This window comes from Eurypyga helias, unplaced genomic scaffold (assembly GCF_000690775.1).
Source record: "Eurypyga helias isolate BGI_N326 unplaced genomic scaffold, ASM69077v1 scaffold29475, whole genome shotgun sequence".
NCBI classification, from domain to species: Eukaryota; Metazoa; Chordata; class Aves; order Eurypygiformes; family Eurypygidae; genus Eurypyga; species Eurypyga helias.
The window spans coordinates 193-18,449 of record NW_010253842.1 but is presented as its reverse complement, the minus strand read 5'-3'; the positions used below and the strand labels follow the sequence as shown (position 1 = coordinate 18,449).

The following is an 18,257-nucleotide window of genomic DNA, read 5'->3' as shown; positions in this document are numbered from 1 at the left end:
TTTTTAAAATCACCAATAATTTTGTCAAATACATTCTCCAGATACAAGAAAAAATAATTTCTTTACTATTATACTTTTTAATCCCACACTGAGCCTTTTTCTACAAGTTCTGCTCTTGAAAATACCCAACAATCGTTATAAACAAGTTAGCCTTATTCCCCTGACATGCAAAGCGCTATGAGTTTAATCAAGCACACACACACTCACTTTGTCTTCCTAGATGCAAGACAAATGCTCATGTTTTCACATTTAATTACATTTTTCTCCTCGAATTTTAAAAAGTAATTTTTTTTCCATCACAGTGGTCCACCACATCTGGTTTCGACAGCCCTTCGTGCAGTCACACTCACCAAGGCTTTGAGCGCACTACAAAGCAATGAGTCTCAGTGAGGGTAATGCAACATCTATTAGATAAACAGAGCAGCTGTTACGCACTTTACAATAACTCACAGCAGCCCTGAGCGTTAGGATCTCTTTTCTGAAGGGGTGAATGTTTCCCAGGACCCTGAGGTTATCCACCTGGCCCACAACCAGAGAAAAGCGGGACAATTTAATGTCCCGAGCACCTCCAGCAGTGAAGTACTGCTCTGCAGTACAACACTATTTATGGCCAAGGAAGGACTGTGTGATTCACTGGAGGGTTTTGTTTAGAGCAAAGAGGATAAAGGTCTCTGAAGTAGTACTGTAACATCAGTTTCATTTTCCAGATATAATTTGCACAAAGTCTCCTGTATTTCCTTTTAAAAAAAAAAAAGCATAGACTGGTTAGTTAAAAATGTGCCAAATTATTTTTAAAAACTGGTATTAGGACTTACAGGAGTCATTCAGTCAAAACTTGTCTCTTCTTTTATGATTCCTTTGGTATCATTTTTTAAAAATACATATTAGGGTTGAAACTGGCCATCTGATTTTTTTTTCTTTAACAATTACCTCTATTAGGAAGCCCCTCTATCCCTTCAATTAAAAAACATAAGTAAGTGGTAGAGCAGACGGACAGAAGGGATATTTGGATGTGATACAAAATTCAAGACAAAAATCACCTCACTTAACTTGAAATGTTACATGAAATGAATCCTACACAAAGTATCAAAGAAATGCCCTGAGTTAGATCAGCTGAGAATTTGACCTGAGGATTAAAATGAGCTGTGGCTATTTTACTGATGCTGCGTACCTCTGGTTCCCACTGAAGTCACTGGAAACTGTGGATGCTCAGAAGCCATAAAAACTAAACCATTATCTACTATTGTTTTTCATACTTAAGCTGCAGGATGATTTGTATCATGAAATACTATACATTTCCTCAATGTGGCACCTTTCCAGCAACTTTGTCTCTCAGTCGGCTCCTGATTTTATGCCTTTATACATATACGTGTTTCTTAGTACAAGCCAACATTTAAAAACAATAAAAGAATTCCCTTGCCTGAAGAAAGAGAGAAAAACTCACATGAGAAACTCCGATTACACTTGGGAATGACGTGTTTCACATGACTGTGACAACATACCACACTGCTGACAGCCTCGAGATCCTGTGCTGTGGCAAGCTGAAAGAAATCCTCTGGCTGCTGCTGACCTGCATATTCTTCTTCAGACCAGGAAGCCCATCTTTTATAGAGCTGTGGTCAATTCAGGCACTTTACCAGCACCCGTTTATTACTATCTCCCCAACCTCTCTTTAGTCTCTTCTCTCCCTTTAACCTGACTAAATGTTATGGCTACATACAGCTCCAAGCCCTGAACCACTTCAGTTCCAACATGTCTCCCCTCAAAATCAGTAACAGGTTTTCTGTAACACAGTAACTAAAACAACATGTAATATTCTAACTCAGGTGGGACTTCGGGTAACAGCATCAGCAGAGTCTGTGTGCCAGATATCTCTTTTAGTATAATTCCTTTCAGCGTGCACTTGGGTTTACCTTGTGCTGACTACTTTGGGGTTTTTTTGTAAATGCCATATTTTTCTGGACTTTTTTTTTCTAAACTGAACTCTAAACACATCACAAGTAAACAAGACAAAGCAGATAAATGTGCGATATCTGTGGAACTAGTCAAAACAGATGTCCTCTTCAGATGGATAAAAGATTTCTGGGGCCCATTTGCTGCTCGCTCTTCTTTTCACAATCCTGTATCATTCTTATTCTCATCACCATCCCGATTGTCAGAGTATACCCCCCTCAGAGCCCCTCCCAGATAGCTCCCAAATTCCTGCTCTCACCTCAGGGTCCCCCCTCCTTCTCAGGTCTGCCGGTATTCAGAAATGTGATGGGGTGTTCCCTTACCAGGGACTAAGCCCTTCCAGGTGGTCTAGGACACACTGAATTCCAGCTCATGTTTAGACCGGAGACACTGGACTTCAGAGGCAGGATTCACCTCTCGTTAATGCACAGTCTAGGAGTCAGGTGTCTCAGGTATACATCTGACATGCATCTTCACATCTAGTCTCCTTCTGCCATCAGAGGACAGAGAGAGGCAGGACGGGGCACCTGGACACACATCTACCTCTCCCTACCAAGCACAGGGGGTGCCTCAGCACCTAGCTTTGGTCACCAAAGTCTTGTCTAGCTACTGTTACCAAAGATGAACCCTGATATACGTTATCTATACTTTTTCAAGGGGTCTTGATGTTAAATGACCCCCAGTTTACTCAACAGAGGCAGCCTTCTGCCCACCAGAAGTTTCTGTCATAGCCGTTTGCTTGCAGTTGCAGCAGATAGCTTTGGAGTTCACTGCAAGATTAGCTGGCCTGTACTAAGCTGAATACAGGAACAACAAAAAATTCACCAGTGCAGTCAGTGCAGAGATATACAAAACAAACCGAGTTCAACAATTTTAGTTGTATGTGCTCTTCCTTACACCACTGGTCCTACTTTTTTATACAAAGACGTAAGGTACCAAGTAACGGATAATTTATAGCAGTCTTTCCTATGTTCCGTAACAGGCAAGCTGAAGATACGTTTCAACAGTAAGTAAAGAACAAAGCAGAGTTAAGAGATGATTAAAGTCATATCTGTATCAATACACATTCAAAGAAACACTGAACTTAAGCAATGATTGCTTAATTTATGATTGGTACACACTGTAATGTGGGCCAAAAATAAAGGCCACCCAGAAGCAGCTGCTGGTGAGGCATGCAGTGGTCTCTCTTCCCAGCAGGAACACTTGACATAAACACGTTAGTGCTCCACACACAACATTTATTGTCAATCAAGTTACAGAGCTATTTAATGGTCTTTTTCCTTAACTTCAAAGAATTAAATGGGATAGGGCCAATTCGTCTCTGGAATCACCTCTCTCTCTCCCTACCACATCTGCTGTGCTCAGAGGGGGTTTCTTAGGCTGACAAAGCTCAGGTTTGAACTTGCCACGCTCTAGGATGGTAGACGTTCCCAGTCACAGGTCGGTAATTACGGAACTTGCTTCTACATGAGACCAGACAGAGTGAACCTTCTTGACATGACTTGGTTTATATTTGTGAAATTAAATTACTTGAAATCTCTAAAATATCTGGAGAAAGTTTGCACCCACATCCTAAAAATACTCTAAAGGGCCTAAAAAGGAATTTAATAATCGCTTAGAATAAACTATGTTCCAGCAGATGTAAGTGGGAGCACTGCCTCCGTAACTGCACTGTGACTGAAGACAAAGGCAATCCTGAGTATCTCATCCACCACTGCTATAGGGAACACACTGCCCTGGGGGCCTTGACAAGAATCACAAACCAGAGGCTTTCAGGAGCAGAGATGAGACTGTGGGACAAAAATCCAGAATGCTTTCAACTGAGAAAAAGTAGGTCTGGGGCAAAATTTCAGAACAGCTAGAGTGACACACTCAACTGCTTATGCTTAAGACGGTCTAATGAAATGGGTTGAATTACAAAGAGTGCAATTCAATTTCTGACAGCCTCAGACAGAGACAAGTCCCCGACAGTTCCCCAAACAAAGATTTTTTTAAAGCTGTTGATACAGACAACTGTAATGAGCCAACCTAGAGTGGAGGAAAAAGGAAGGTCCTGTGCCCAGATGAATAAGTGAAAGATTATATTATTACTGACAGTGCTATAATGGGTGCCAAAGACAAGACAGTGGCCACAAGAAAACAAGTTATCACTCTCAATACCCACCTCATTAGTAACTGAGAGAATTGACAGTGCAGAATCACAGTACTTCAGTGCATTGGTTTTCTGGCCAAGATCTTTATAGCACTGAGAAGAAAAAACATTTTGTTTCCAATCAGACCACTGTAGGAATACCAGAGTCTACAAATCATTATTTTTAAAAGAACTGTGTTACCTTTGCCAAATACACATAATTGTATTTGGAATAGCCTGGATGCATTTCTTCTGCCTAGATAATAAAAAACAGGAAAGAAAATAGACATAAAACTTGTGTGATGAGATTTATGTGGTCTGCATTTTTAGTAATGCACTAAGCTTCCTCAAACATCAGACTGACTCATCCCTACTGTGTGTACCTCAATCTGTTTAGCATTCAAAAAAAAAAACCACTCACCCTAAAACCTCAAGAAAATAAGAAACCCCAACACTCAAACCCTAAACCAGGTACATGAAGTGCTGACACTGAATGCACAAAAATGTTCTGTACTGCTTGCTCTCCTCTCTCCCTAAGTGCGCTGTAAAAATATCGGATTGTTCTACAGAACATTTATTAGAATCATTAACTTACACAGTGCGTTGGAATACACAGCTCTCTCTAGATTATTAGTATTTAATCCCTCATCAAATAAATAAACCAGCAACCAACCATTCACATTTTGTGGAATGGGTAATGAACTGTATTCGTCAACTTTATAGTTGTTCTTTCACAGATCCATAGCTTCTAGCTCTGGGTTCCCCTTTCTTTTCACATTACCATCTTCTAAAAAGTGCAGGTCATTAAAAAAGTTCAAGATTGTCTTCCTATTAAAACACATCAAGGATGTGGAAGCTACCAATTATCTACTAAACATGAAGCAGCTTTCATCAACGGGAGAGAAAAATTACTTAAGTGAAATTTATGTTAGTTGTAGTCCTTGGACCAAAACAATGCTGCTTTTACCACAAGTGTGTATTATCAAACAATTGAAAAGGAAACCCAAGAAGTTGTCTTCTAGACAGTAATTTAATTTTTGTTGCAGAAGATGACTTAAAACCACAGTTACTCTGCAGCCCACCACAAAATGCCCTGAAGCTACAGTGAACATATCAAATTATTTCTACTGCCTTTGGAGCTTGACCTTAAAGATAAAATCTCTTAAACTGGGGAGATGGTAACGTATTGCATTGTTGAAAATTCAGGAGACCATTCTACCTTTAATAGGCTAAGAACACAGAAAACAAGCACTTTTGATAGTGAAGAAAATACGCTCGTCCAATTCCTTTGAGAAACCGTCTGAAAGTAATTGCAGTGGTGGAAGTTTACGCTTTGAATTCAGTCAAGTGGAAAACTTGTATTTTTCAGCTCCAGAAGTAGAAATGATTCACATAAAAGACACTGAAAGAAAAGTTTATTTTATTCATGTGGTATTTTCTCATTACTGTGCATTCAGGCAGAACGCCCAGGAACATGCACCTATATGAGCGCGCTTCCTTTTCTGCTTCCCTACCAAGGTAATTTCATCTCCACAAACAAGAAAGGCTTCTACTGAAATTCAAAGGAAAGAGCTTCAGATCGGAAAAAGAGAACTGCCATAATGTCAAAGTTTTCCTTGCCTATGTTTACCCTCTCGCAGAATCATCAGTTATGGCTCTGGTTAATTTGTTTCAGTAGCAGATACAACTAATCGAGATCCATCTCACATTAAGTCCAATAATTATTAACCATGGCAAGTCATTGAGGAAAAAGAAGAAAGGTGCTATCCACTCATCTCCAAACTAATTTTAAAACAGAAAATACATTTTAGCCTGGATTTATAGCTACTGAGCATAATCTCTTGAGCAGACATCCTGACAACAGTCACGTATAGCAGCTGGTAAACAGTCACACAGGAAAACCCTTGGCTAGGACTTACCTTCAGGAAATTCTGTAATGCTGCTTCTACTGTTGAAGTTGGTGGAGTCCCAAAGAGAGCAGCAGCTACTTTCTTTTCAATCCAAGACAACTGAGCTACCTGTAATTAAGAAAAAAAAAATCAAAAGTTTTTAGGGTTACTTCTCAGTTTTGGCACTGTCCTGTGCCACTCTACTACTTATATACCTTATTTTGCAAAAGAACCTGTAAAGGAATGTTTTATATTGTCAATTTGCCAGCTCAAAGTATAGTCTTTTGAATTTTAGATTGTAATAACAGGAAAAGGTACACATTAAGAAATACATGACAAACCACCATAACTGATATGAGATTATTCTGATGCAAAAAGTTGAAGCACACTTTAGGTTTCATAAGACCTTGCCATTTTTTAAAACTTAAGGCTAGAAATACTGCTTTAAACCTGTTAAGGTTTTAATGAGAGACAGTGCTTAGCACAATAGTTCATGTACTTGACTACTTTTCAACATTACGAAAAGCTGTTGCTGCAGTCAAAATGTGGGTGCTTTTGGCACTTGTGAAACAAGTTCATTTATTACACAGAAGCTGGTGACAACCACTGTTAAGAAGTAGGCTTCATTATTTCCTTTTCTCATCTGACAAATAACACTTGCCAAAGACCTTGTTTCAGGAGGTGGGCTGCTACAAAAGGACTTCAGGGAACTGTCATACTGCCGCATGAGGTACATTACTTCTTCCCTTACATAATTACGTCTGACAGAAACTGCTCTGGTTACTGCCATAAGGTATCTGGCTCCATCACCTAACCTGGCAAAACACAGATCTCTGACGAAGGATGGAGCTGCTAAGAATTGCAATGTGAGACTGCAGCCTGCTGAAACAGAGAAGCAAAGCCACAGTCCTTTGGACACTTCTACTACATCTGTAAAGAAAAGTCAGGACTTGATTCCTTCCCATCCACACTTGAACCACAGCACTGATGGCTCCTGTCACAGAGTACAGCTATGTTTAAAAATAGTATCAAACAAGGGTTTGTGTTTGCCTAGCAATTTCTGGCCTGATCTATGCAGAAGCAACAGAGGAGGGATACACGCAGACAAAGAAAGAGAGCCTCTCATCAGAGACGTGGAGATGAAATGAGAGTCACATAGGGACGTGTCTTTTTCAGAGGGAGCTGCAATTCAAATGAGGGAGTTGAGCCTTGAACTCAAGTCTGTCCTACTGCTGTAAAAATGAAAACGGTTTTGGATAGCTTTAGATTATTCCTACCTCATTCCCTAGCTTCCCAATCTCTGGGAAGGCTGCTCGCTCTGCCTTCTCCAGCTAAATCCAACAATTATCCAGCACATGTCAGGTAATTATGGTAAAATATAGGTATCCATCCACACATGACTCTCCCCAGCCATCAACCAGAATGCCTCTCCGTTGAGCAGACATCAAGCTCTATGTATTTCTTGTTGCAATCTGCCCTAAAAACACCACTGCAAAGAGCACAAATACAGGCCAGGACGCAAAAGGAAAACGCACAGGGCCAAGTTTTCTCACATGGCCCCAAGGAGTCTAGCTACATGACAGCAACATTGCTTGGAGACAGAAGGCACCCTGGTCAAGTCTTGCTGGTCATTCAGCAGGGCCCAATGCCTTATTTTTAAAGGCCATCAGCAAGTCTTTCCACTGAAAATTATATTCCAGAGAGAAACAATATTAAGAAAATAAAGCTTTTTTCATTCTCTTTCTCACATATCCCACTCCTGACGCCTCTTCTAAGGGAATAAAGTGTTTTTTACGAAAGCTCTCCAGCAGTCCCAGAGTTCTAACTCACTGAAGCAACAAGATGTTTCCCCTCTCCGCACTGCAGTGCTTTCACACTGTGTTACAAACTGCAGCATGCTGGTGAAAACTTCAAATGGCAGGTATGTATACAATTCCCTCACACACTTCATCTCCCTAGCTGCTCTAGAGTTTGAGACATGTTCTGTGAGAGACAGCAAACGGATTTTTTGCATACACTGCACAGATACAATTACCACACATGCGTCTGCTGTTATGCAACGGTGAGGAAACAAAACTGCAGTTTTTCCACGAGGAGTTATAATTACCTATTGAAAACACAAGTTCTTCCTGGCAGTTGTTTTATTTTCTTACGGAATTTAATCAGAACTGATTTACTGAGGTTTTAGTTCTTACTTTGTCTGGTTTGGGTGTTGCTTTGCACTATTCAAACTTTAAAAAGCCCAAACATACATGCACTTGGCCATTTTTATATTACAAACCCCACCAGCCTAACACGACATTTAGAAGAGAAATGCATGAATGAACAATGATATTTTTCTTTCATGTGCACTGGCTCCAGCATGCCTGATGAACTCACTGCAGCTAACTCTAGCCATCCATAAATGAAGTGCCTCGTTTACCCGAGTTGTCCAGTTGCCTGCATGATCATTAAAGACAGAGACATTTCCATTAGGCAATTCCTCTTCATATTCACTAGCCTGGGATGAACGTTCCTCTTCCTTTCGTTCAGCTACAAAAGGAACATAGGCAACTATACCCTGTGGCTGGCTGAAGAGAGGTGAGGTGAACCCCGTCACAACAGCTTAACCATGCCTCTCCTGAGTCAGCCTGCACCCCTCTATGACTGAGGTGGGACAAATGGAAAAGAACTGTTTTATGCAAGGCACAAGATTATGTGCTGGTGCAATAATGGTGAACAGGAAATTATACCACTTCCCCTAAACACGCACAAGCACAGTTTTTAATTTGAAGTAACTTCATTAAGGTAAATCTTATGCTATGTTCAATCAAATGGAAACAGCATTCCTATTATACCAACTAACCTGATGAAGCATTCACTGTGCATGAGCAAGCACAGGCAACAGAAAACCTGGTGTAGCATGTCCTAGTGTAGTGAAAATTTGACTTCTACAGTCAAGGTTATTCCTAATAGTGCAAAGCATATCTGGAGGTCCATACAAAGTCAAGTACAAAGAGTCTGTAACTGTCATCAGCTTCAGCAGAACCATGATTTCGCTTAATGCACGATCCAAGAATGGTGTAGGACAGCAGAAAGTAGTAAGAAAAACAGCTACTGCAGCAAGTAATAGCTACAACAACAAAATTAAAGAATGAAGATTTCCCTTGCCCCATAGATGATTTCCAAACCTGAAGTGAGTTTGGGTTTTTCAGATCTCCCAAGCCTTGATGTCAGCCCCCCAACAGCCTGAAAATTCACAAGAGCACTGCAAGGAACACCGTGCTTCCACAGAATATCAGGTTTTAATGTACGGGGTCACTCAAGGAACAAGGGCCTGAGGGACCATCAGCCAACTTCAGAACTTCCCTAGGCTGGAGGGGAGTGGGTCACCACGACAGCCTGGCCTCTGCCAAGGAGAGGAGGCCACTCTTCAGGATACCAAAGCTAACAGAGACGCTTGTCTCAGCCTCTCCTAGAGATCTGCCAAACAGCAAGCTCTCATCCATTTATTCTACCCAAATCTCTACTAATACCAGAGATGGAAGAAAGTCACCCACAGAGTTAAACTGCAGCTGACCATAAAGTTCATACCCAGCACACTCCCATTGTTCTCCCCTAAATACTGGGAAAAGGGATTTCCTAACATCACTTTCTCTTCTTTAGCCTAGATCAGCAAAAATCACATCTGAACTAAAATACTGGCTGGAGTTTGGATTTTGTTTTTCATCTTCTGTTTTTGATAAGATGCAAACCCTGCCCATTGACAGCTCTTTTCAAATTCCAGGATGCTTGTACCAAGAAAACTAACACACTTGGCCTGAAAATTCAAACAGGATTGACTTACAGCCCTAAAGGATTTCCTCCTCGATGTTTCCTTGCTAATAGCTCGCTGAAGACAGATCACACGATTGTCTTCCATAAAGGAAAATCATCCCATTGATCCAGCTTCAGTAAAATATTAATGGCACCTACTTAAATATCCCCAGAGCTTTTTTTTCCTCTTTTTATTACAATATATTGATGTAAAATTGTATTAAAACATGTTGCAATGTTTCAACTTCTGGAAGAGATTAAGTAACTGGACAGCAGTTTTAAAATACTGGCTTCCAACACAAATATTCTCTTTCTTGCCAACTGAGGAACCACGACAGTCTGCACAGGCATTTAGGCATTTATCCAGCTTGAATTCCCTGGGCTTTTCACGTTACAGTAAGGGGAGCAGACTTACAGAGCACACAGCCAAAGGAACTGGGTCAATTTGTTCCCTGATGTAACCCTGTGATACACCAGATACTGTGATACACCGGAGATGAATCCAACACATGGCATGTAACCTGCAAATAGAAAAGCCCAAGAAATCTAATTTTTTAACACCCCGCTAGCATTTCCCAGAGGCTCTGATCCAGTTTCACAAGAATACGCTAACTTTCCTGTGACAGCCCTGTAATGGCAAGTAGCCGTAGGTCTTAACTAGATATAAGCTCCATTTTAAAGCTATTGTAAACATTAAAACACTAAAAAAAAACCCAAACCAAAACAACAACAAAACCCAGAAACACACAATTATAAAGTATTATCAGAGAATTGCATCCAAAACTCTAAGGAAAGAAAACTAATTCCTATAGGCCATGCACCACAGACGGATTCACTTCCAATACATATCTCTTGCTGATCTGAAGAGCAAAGCAGTTTTTCCCTTCCCTTAACAAAAACAAAGCTGAAACTTGAAAAGATCTAAACACCGTATTTATTTTAAATCATATGAACTAACTCAAGCATATATTCAAAACATCAAACCTTCCCTAAAAGATATGTACTTAACAAAGCCTATTTTGGTCACAGAAGACCGAGAGGAAGTAGTTTTGTCCACCACCAAAGGCATTGTAAATGACAATTACTTTGCTGCAATTGTTTTCCTTTGGCAGAGTAACATCTCTTTTACATACTAAACACTGGTTTCCTTTGCTTACTAGATATTTTAAAGTATCATCATTACAACAACGTGGTAATCATCTTATCCTAACATTATCACTAAAGCTACCCTAGAAAAAAAATCACCACTACGTAAAGTTCGCATAAGCTCTAGAAAAAGGAATATTAAAATGATATTTGGTAGGGTTCTGCAGTTACCCACTACTAGTGATGTTCAATTACATATGCTCAGTGCATAAATAAATAAGGGTTTTTTCTCCTTGTCACCTCTGCAAACCAAAACAAGAAAACGTTAGAGCTATACATGGCTTCTTGTATTCACAGCAAGTCTCACAGGCAAAATTTTGGCCGCCATGACATCCATGAAATGACTGGTGAAAAGTCTTGCCTACCCGACTGTGATACCAGAAGAAATTTTCTAACAAAGCTGAGAAGATACACACATCTGAACAGAATCTTCCTCTCTTGGACAGCTCTGCTGATTTTATAATGGTATGAAAAATAAGAAACTGCAAAATATGATTTTGAGACAAAGTGGCACACAACTGTCCCTGGCTCTGTATCAGGGACAAAGCCCCACTGCTGCAAGGCAGTGAAAAACCCAGCTCATCCCTCCTGCTGGAAGGTGCGATGACACTTTGCATCAGCTTCGGATCTGGCCCAGCGAGAATAACTGCCGAGTATGAAACTTGGCACGGCTGTACCGCTGCTCTTTGCAAAGGACTGTGAAGGTGAGAAATGGCAGTCAGAGCCCAATTCTGGCACAACTCCTGGAATCAAATAGCTTTTACTAGGACAGCATGCAGTCTCTGGACATCGATTTCAACCTTCAATACATCTTCTCCATTTGCCTATGTTGTATTTTCTACCTAGAACTCTCTTCAGCTGATTGTTATTTGTGACAATGAACTGCAACCCTGAGTTACAATACTTGAAGCATCCCCTTTTACAGTCCCTTATGCTGTACCTATTTTTTCAGTTTGTCAGCCCAAAAAACAGTGCTAGAGGATAGTAATAAGATCCCCAAACATTAAATGGGGAGTGAATGGGAAATGTCTGTTTCCCAAAAGTGTTACCAAAGCCTAGAAAGTGTCAAACACTAGTTATCTTTTTTAACTATACTGCTTCAGGAAAAGAGTATGTGACTAAAACTAGACAATAATACCCCTGGAAGCAGCACTTATGAAGAAACATCTGTTGTGGCCAATCCTAACTTGACCCCAAAGACCCATAAATGTAAAAACTAACCTTCTTTCCTTAGTCATCCCTTTTTCTTCTCTAATTTCCTCACGTTGGACAACATAGTCTTCCCGGCCTCAACCACAGTTAGACTAAACTGAAAAAACAGAGGGTCTAAGAGGAGCATTATCACTCCATCTACAGGTACCACTGTAGAGAAGGAGCGACACATGAATTTTTCAAGCATCCTATCATAATCCGTACCCTGAAGAAGCATTTGGAACCAACGCCACGGCCAACAGTCTACTTTTGGGACAATTACCAAAGCCTGAAACACCACAGTCTGCACAACAGGACCTAGGAATTTGCCACAGCTTCTACAACTTTCTACATCACATGCACTGCCAAAACCTGTGTTAGTGGATCAGCACAGAAACCCATTTATACAGTCTGCTAAAACCAATGAGGCTATCACCAGCTTCACTGGGCTACGATTAAGATCTAACTTCCACAGTAGAGCCTCAAATCTCATGTTCCCAAATGATGGCCTCATCCTGCTACTGAAAGTGTGCAAATGACAGTAAGTTTTTAAGGGCTGACAGCCCCAGAAGTTAAAACAAAATATTATTCAGTCCTACACTTACATGTGTTTGTACTATGAAAATCTGTTTGAAGTGTTGCAGGTTACCACTTTGTCATGGCAGTCACAGAAGGAAAGAATTAAAAAAAAAAAAAAAAGAGAAATCAACCCTTAAATATTTCAGTGGCTACATCTGTATAGGTGGATTGTTTCACTTAATAAAATGGAGGCCAGGTCACACCCTCAAGCAAACGCTAATCTATGGCTTCAGTGTTCAGTAAGGAAGCCCTGCATAGATGCTGCAAGTGTGGAACATGAGCGTGTAATGATGTAACGCAACAAACCACATACATCAGTCACTCAGGTGATTGTCACTGAAATGAAACAAGAGTAAAAAATAATAGTGCAGTAAGAACAAAGTCAGGCACACTGAGACTACCTGTAGAGTTTCCAAAAGCGATAGCTCAAGTGAGAAATAAGCCATGAAAAACATCTGGGAGTGTTTGACATAAATGGAAGCTGCAGCCAGCTGTTGGACACAGCACAGTATCAAAATTCTCAGGGAATGACTGGTGAGAGAGATGCTCTTCAAAGCCAGGAGAGCAAGCATGCTACAGGACAATCTTCAGCAACTCACTTTTGCATAGCTAATGCCGATATTCAAGAATACAGTGTGATGAAAAGCAAAACGAAAAGCTCTTTGGAAAAGTTGGGGTCATTTCTTATTTAAATCAACTGAATAAAAAAAGGTAGCTGCTGAAAAGCTCTTTATAAGTTAAAGGTATGATCAAAAGAATTGCTGAAAGATTACTTTGCATTAAGTCATTGCAGATAAAGTCAAAGGCCGCAATGTATCACAGCAACTCCTTCTTTCCAGTTTGCAGGCACTTCGTAGTGACTCGCACTAGAAGGAGCTGGAGGGAAAAGGCAGAGCAGGAATTTGCTGCATGTTATTATTCCAAGAAGCCTCCCAGTGATCTTTTACAGCATAGATTGTGGAAGAACATTTTCTCCTGATGAAAGACTCCGCACAGCACTAAAAATGAAATAATAAGGATAGCCATCTGAGCCATCAAAGGTGTGGACTTAACAATAAGGCAACTCTCCTATTTAAAAGCACAAGCATCATTTCTCTAAAAAATACAAAATTAACAACAGCTAAGCTTGTAAAAGACTTGTTTTAATTTTTCATATATGAGTGCTTATCACTATGTCACGAACACAATATTTAAAAGCACATTTTGTGCTGGCCTGACACAAACTGTACCTTTGGCAAAACTTTTTGGCGAATTACAGATTTTTGTGCCTGCATCTTCACTGTGACATTTTCTTGGAATTTACCAAGCCAGCATGGCAGCCTTGCTCTCACAGACATAACCCCACAGCATTTAAGTGCCTTTAACTTCAGTTATGGATGGGGAATAAAGTGACCAAAAGGCTGTTACCAGTCCAAGGACACCCAGAAAGCTTGTGGCAGAATAAAGAACTGAAATCAAGGCTTACCATACCTTCCTCCCTTCCAAGTATCAATTACTTCTTATTCATGCATTCAGATAAGAAACCTGAACACCATGAGGGACATACAAGCACAGGTATCTTAATGTCCATGACAGGAATGGTAAGTGGTTAACACCACAGATGTGGAAGTTAATTCAGGAAACGTAAATGTACTGCTTCATTTAGCTCAAAACATCTACTTCACTAAACACTTGCTTTGTCTTAAGTCCCACTATTCCATTTCAAATGCATTTTTACTTTTCAGTATACTGAATTCATATCTCAGATAAAAGCACCAACTTACTGAATAGCACCATCTTCCATTTAGGTAATAAAGAAAGGGATCCTGAGGCTTCAGTTCAATTGCTCTGTCTAGGTGCTCCTATTAGAAAGAAAATCAGTGTCACTTTAGATGTTTGTTTGGCAAGTGTGTTTACATTCTAAGAAGTTTGCTGCGAATCATAAACAAATTCAGAATCCTCTTCTGCTGCAATTCATTTCTAACTTCCTAAAAATATTTTAACAAGCAAACTCCTTCCTCACGGAGGGAAACCATAGACAAAATTATTTAGCGACTTTGCACATAATGCAGGAAGACATACTGTATTTAGAACAGGACTAAGCAGCTCTAAAGTTCAATCAAAAAACTCAGTAACTTTTGCCTTAAAAAGGCAACAGCTTCAATTAAATTAATTTTATTTTCAGTTAATATTAGGAAACCTGTCAGACACCAAATCAGGGAGAAAGCAACTACTCCCTTTGATACATCTTACATGCAGGCACCCATCACGGAAGCCCAGTCTTTTCCACCCTGGAATGTGACTGCTCCATTGAAAAGGTACATGACACAACAAATTTTTACTATGATCTGTAATTCAGAAAATAAAATAGTTCTGTTTATAGTGAAAACGTAAAACCTAGAAAGCATCTAATGAGGTACTTCTTCCAAAACCATTTTCATTCCAGGTCATGAGTATCCTTATTTTACTCTTTAATTTACTAAAGGAAGCTCTTACTGCTCAACCTGAGTTTTAAGAAAAAATAAATGGTATTTTGCCCCTAACTACCATGTGTCTCTCAAAACAGATTTCACTTCTAAGGTCTCTTTTTATTTCATTATGGTAATGGTATCTGTTTTTCTAATTAAGCTGGTCACTAAAATATCTGACTTCTACAGATCTAAGAGCCTATTATGCTATCATTTTATCCACAAAGTATTCAGATAGGACCTGTATTTTCATGCTATTGTTTTCCCAAATCCTTAACATTTCAGTGATTCGCAGAGATTTCAGTAATTACTTCTGAATAGGAAAACCTCCCTGAAAAGACTACTACTAAACCACAGGTTTGGGATTTTTTTTAACTCCATCCTTAAACAACGGCAGGGCTTGTGTTACTTGCCATTTCCCTTCGCTCCTGGCTTGTCCCGCTGCTCAGGGCTTAGCTCGCTTGGCACAGCGCAGATGTCACTAACGCTCTCTCACAAGAAAGCTCCACCACGCCAAGCCTAACACAGACATGATGTGAGAGAGACCCATCCCAGACACTACCTATGAAGTGGAACATGTCTGCTGTCTCTCACTGACACCCAGGAAGGGGGACGCTGGCTCGGAGGGCAAGGGGTGGAAAGCGCCTAAGCGGTGCCGAGGACAAGGACGGGGAGTAGCACATGTAACACAAACTGCTAACTCTGATAAAGACAATGACCTTTGAAAGGACAGTGTTAAAACAAAAACTACTTAAGGGTGGCATGAAGGATGATTGCAGAACTGTGTTAGTTCATCACTATTTTTTTAATTTATATATTCACTATAGTTCATCACGTTCATCACGTTTTTACTTTCTAAACAGAATTGTTACTCCCTTTTCCTCTCCCCTTTGACTACAAAATAAAGCTGAAATCCAAATGCTGTTCCCAGAATCCTACCTCAGTTCTTACATTTTGTAAGCACATCATCTATTTGTATAATAAAAGTAACTTTTTCACTTTAACAATCAGCACCAAAAGAGACGCATGAGGCTGAACCACTGTGTTGGCAAAATAAGTCTTAGACATTCTATAAGGAAATAATTTAAAGGAATAGCTTAAAAAAAACCCCAAACCCTACTGAAACATACCTTAAAGAGATAACCATTCCTGATTTTGTTTTGTATACTTTCAAACTGAGACATATAGCCACACATAATTGCAAACCTGAGAGGGGAAAAGAAAAACACACACACATACTTTCGGTGATTTAAATAAACCTTTGGATCAAATTACAAAATATTTCAATATCTAGTTCACAGATTAACACCTGCTTTTCTTCCATTTGATGGCTGGAGAGAAGTTTGGCATGAGCTGTACATATTCAGGAGCAGAAAACAAAACAAAAGAAAACAAAAATGGGAACAAGAAGCTGCTTAAATGACACTGTTTGGGCTGTCAGTGACGTAAAAAAAACAGGGATTTCTCCTCCAAAATTTCTCCCTTTTACATTAGAGTGGGACACTTCCAGGCTCTCCAGCACTGACAGCAGTTTAACTGGATGCACCGCTCTGCACTGCAATGCCTCGGGAACATGAACACCATCAGCTGTGGTAACTCGCCCGGGAAGGCAAGTCCTCGGGGTGTGCTCAGCAGCAAGCTGTGCAGACCTCAAAAATCCTTCCCAGTTGTCTTCTATCCTTCTCAAGTGGTGCATTCTTTTTTTCTGCGCCTCCAGCATTCTTCCAATATCTTTGAAATTATTTCAAAACACACACACACATTCTGTTCTAACAGGATCACTACTACCATTATTAACTGCCTATTGTTAAAATAATTATTTTATTACTATTGTTATTATTATAAACTGGGGACACTGACAGTGGTAAAAGAAATGTGAGGTCATTTCTATTAAAAAATTTGTATTGTTAAACAGGTGTAACTGAAGATACTTTCAGATTTTCTAAGCAACACTATTGTCTTATTGACACTCCACCTAAACTGCTATTGCTTTTCCTTATTCCTTCAACAGCTATAGAACCTGCTATGCATAAGAAATCTCTTGCACAGACATCAGTTGTATTTTCCTTGGACCTCTTTTCACTGGTATTAAGACAACTTTGCATTTCTGTATAAAACTAAAAACCATCTACACTTTGCAGAATTTTGCTTTTCTATTAAGAAGTTTACAATGCGATATCAAATTAAAACAAAGACTAATCCTAAAAGAGGGACTCAAATCAAGTTGAAGCCTGGAGAAAAACATGAGAGTTATGCAAGAAACTTATTAATTATGGTAACAGACCCACAATCTGTATGGCACACAGTTTTTAAGCGTTATTAAACCTCAGCTACTTTGCAGAATTTTGCTTTTCTATTAAGAAGTTTACAATGCGATATCAAATTAAAACAAAGACTAATCCTAAAAGAGGGACTCAAATCAAGTTGAAGCCTGGAGAAAAACATGAGAGTTATGCAAGAAACTTATTAATTATGGTAACAGACCCACAATCTGTATGGCACACAGTTTTTAAGCGTTATTAAACCTCAGCTTTCTTGAATTTCTTTATATAATGTAATTATTCAAGCTCCAGTGAACCCTCATTACAATGTCACTGCTAACATAACTGAAGAAATGATCGTGTTGCCTACAGTTACACCTCACGGTTTTAAGTCAGAAATACTCTTGCTACGGTTGTCGCATTTTTACTCCACAAGCGTTCCCAGGTAAGGCATGCGAGTCGGCATAACAACAGTAGCTGAATCTGTAGGGGCTCCAGACAGGCTGTCAAACACTGTTGAGCAGGATGTGTGTTGTGACCAATGTGCACTGAACAAAATCTTGCTAATGGCACCGCTGCTTCTGACAGCTAAAGCATTTCATATGGGAACCAGCTGCACTTGAGGGAAAAAGCAAGGGGTGGGGGTCAGGAAAGTTCAGGTATTTAGAAAGAGGGGGAAGGTACAGAAAACTTTATTAGGCTTAAGTAACTCGGGCAACATTTCCCCTATTCCCTTCACTCATTAAGTGCTAATCAGATAAACTCAGCATACCATAGCTAACCGGATTGCTGCTACAAAAGAAAACAATGAAAAGCGAACAAGCTAATCCAGCACCTTGCAGTATTTCCCTGTCTGTGCGTGACA

The 18,257-nt window shown here is 39.8% G+C and overlaps 1 protein-coding gene across 1 annotated transcript in view; it reads right to left on the bottom strand.

Annotated features, from left to right (window-relative positions):
• Positions 1-16,337, bottom strand: part of LOC104510531 (regulator of microtubule dynamics protein 2-like) — a gene marked incomplete at its 5' end in the record, with an annotated part of 28,211 nt that extends 11,874 nt beyond the window's left edge. The window contains 5 exons of the mRNA XM_010152807.1: positions 4,118-4,198; positions 4,287-4,340; positions 6,004-6,102; positions 14,448-14,525; positions 16,262-16,337. Coding sequence (XP_010151109.1) covers positions 4,118-4,198; positions 4,287-4,340; positions 6,004-6,102; positions 14,448-14,525; positions 16,262-16,337 — 388 coding nt within the window. The remainder of the gene's footprint in view (positions 1-4,117; positions 4,199-4,286; positions 4,341-6,003; positions 6,103-14,447; positions 14,526-16,261) is intronic.
• Positions 16,338-18,257: the final 1,920 nt, after the last annotated feature.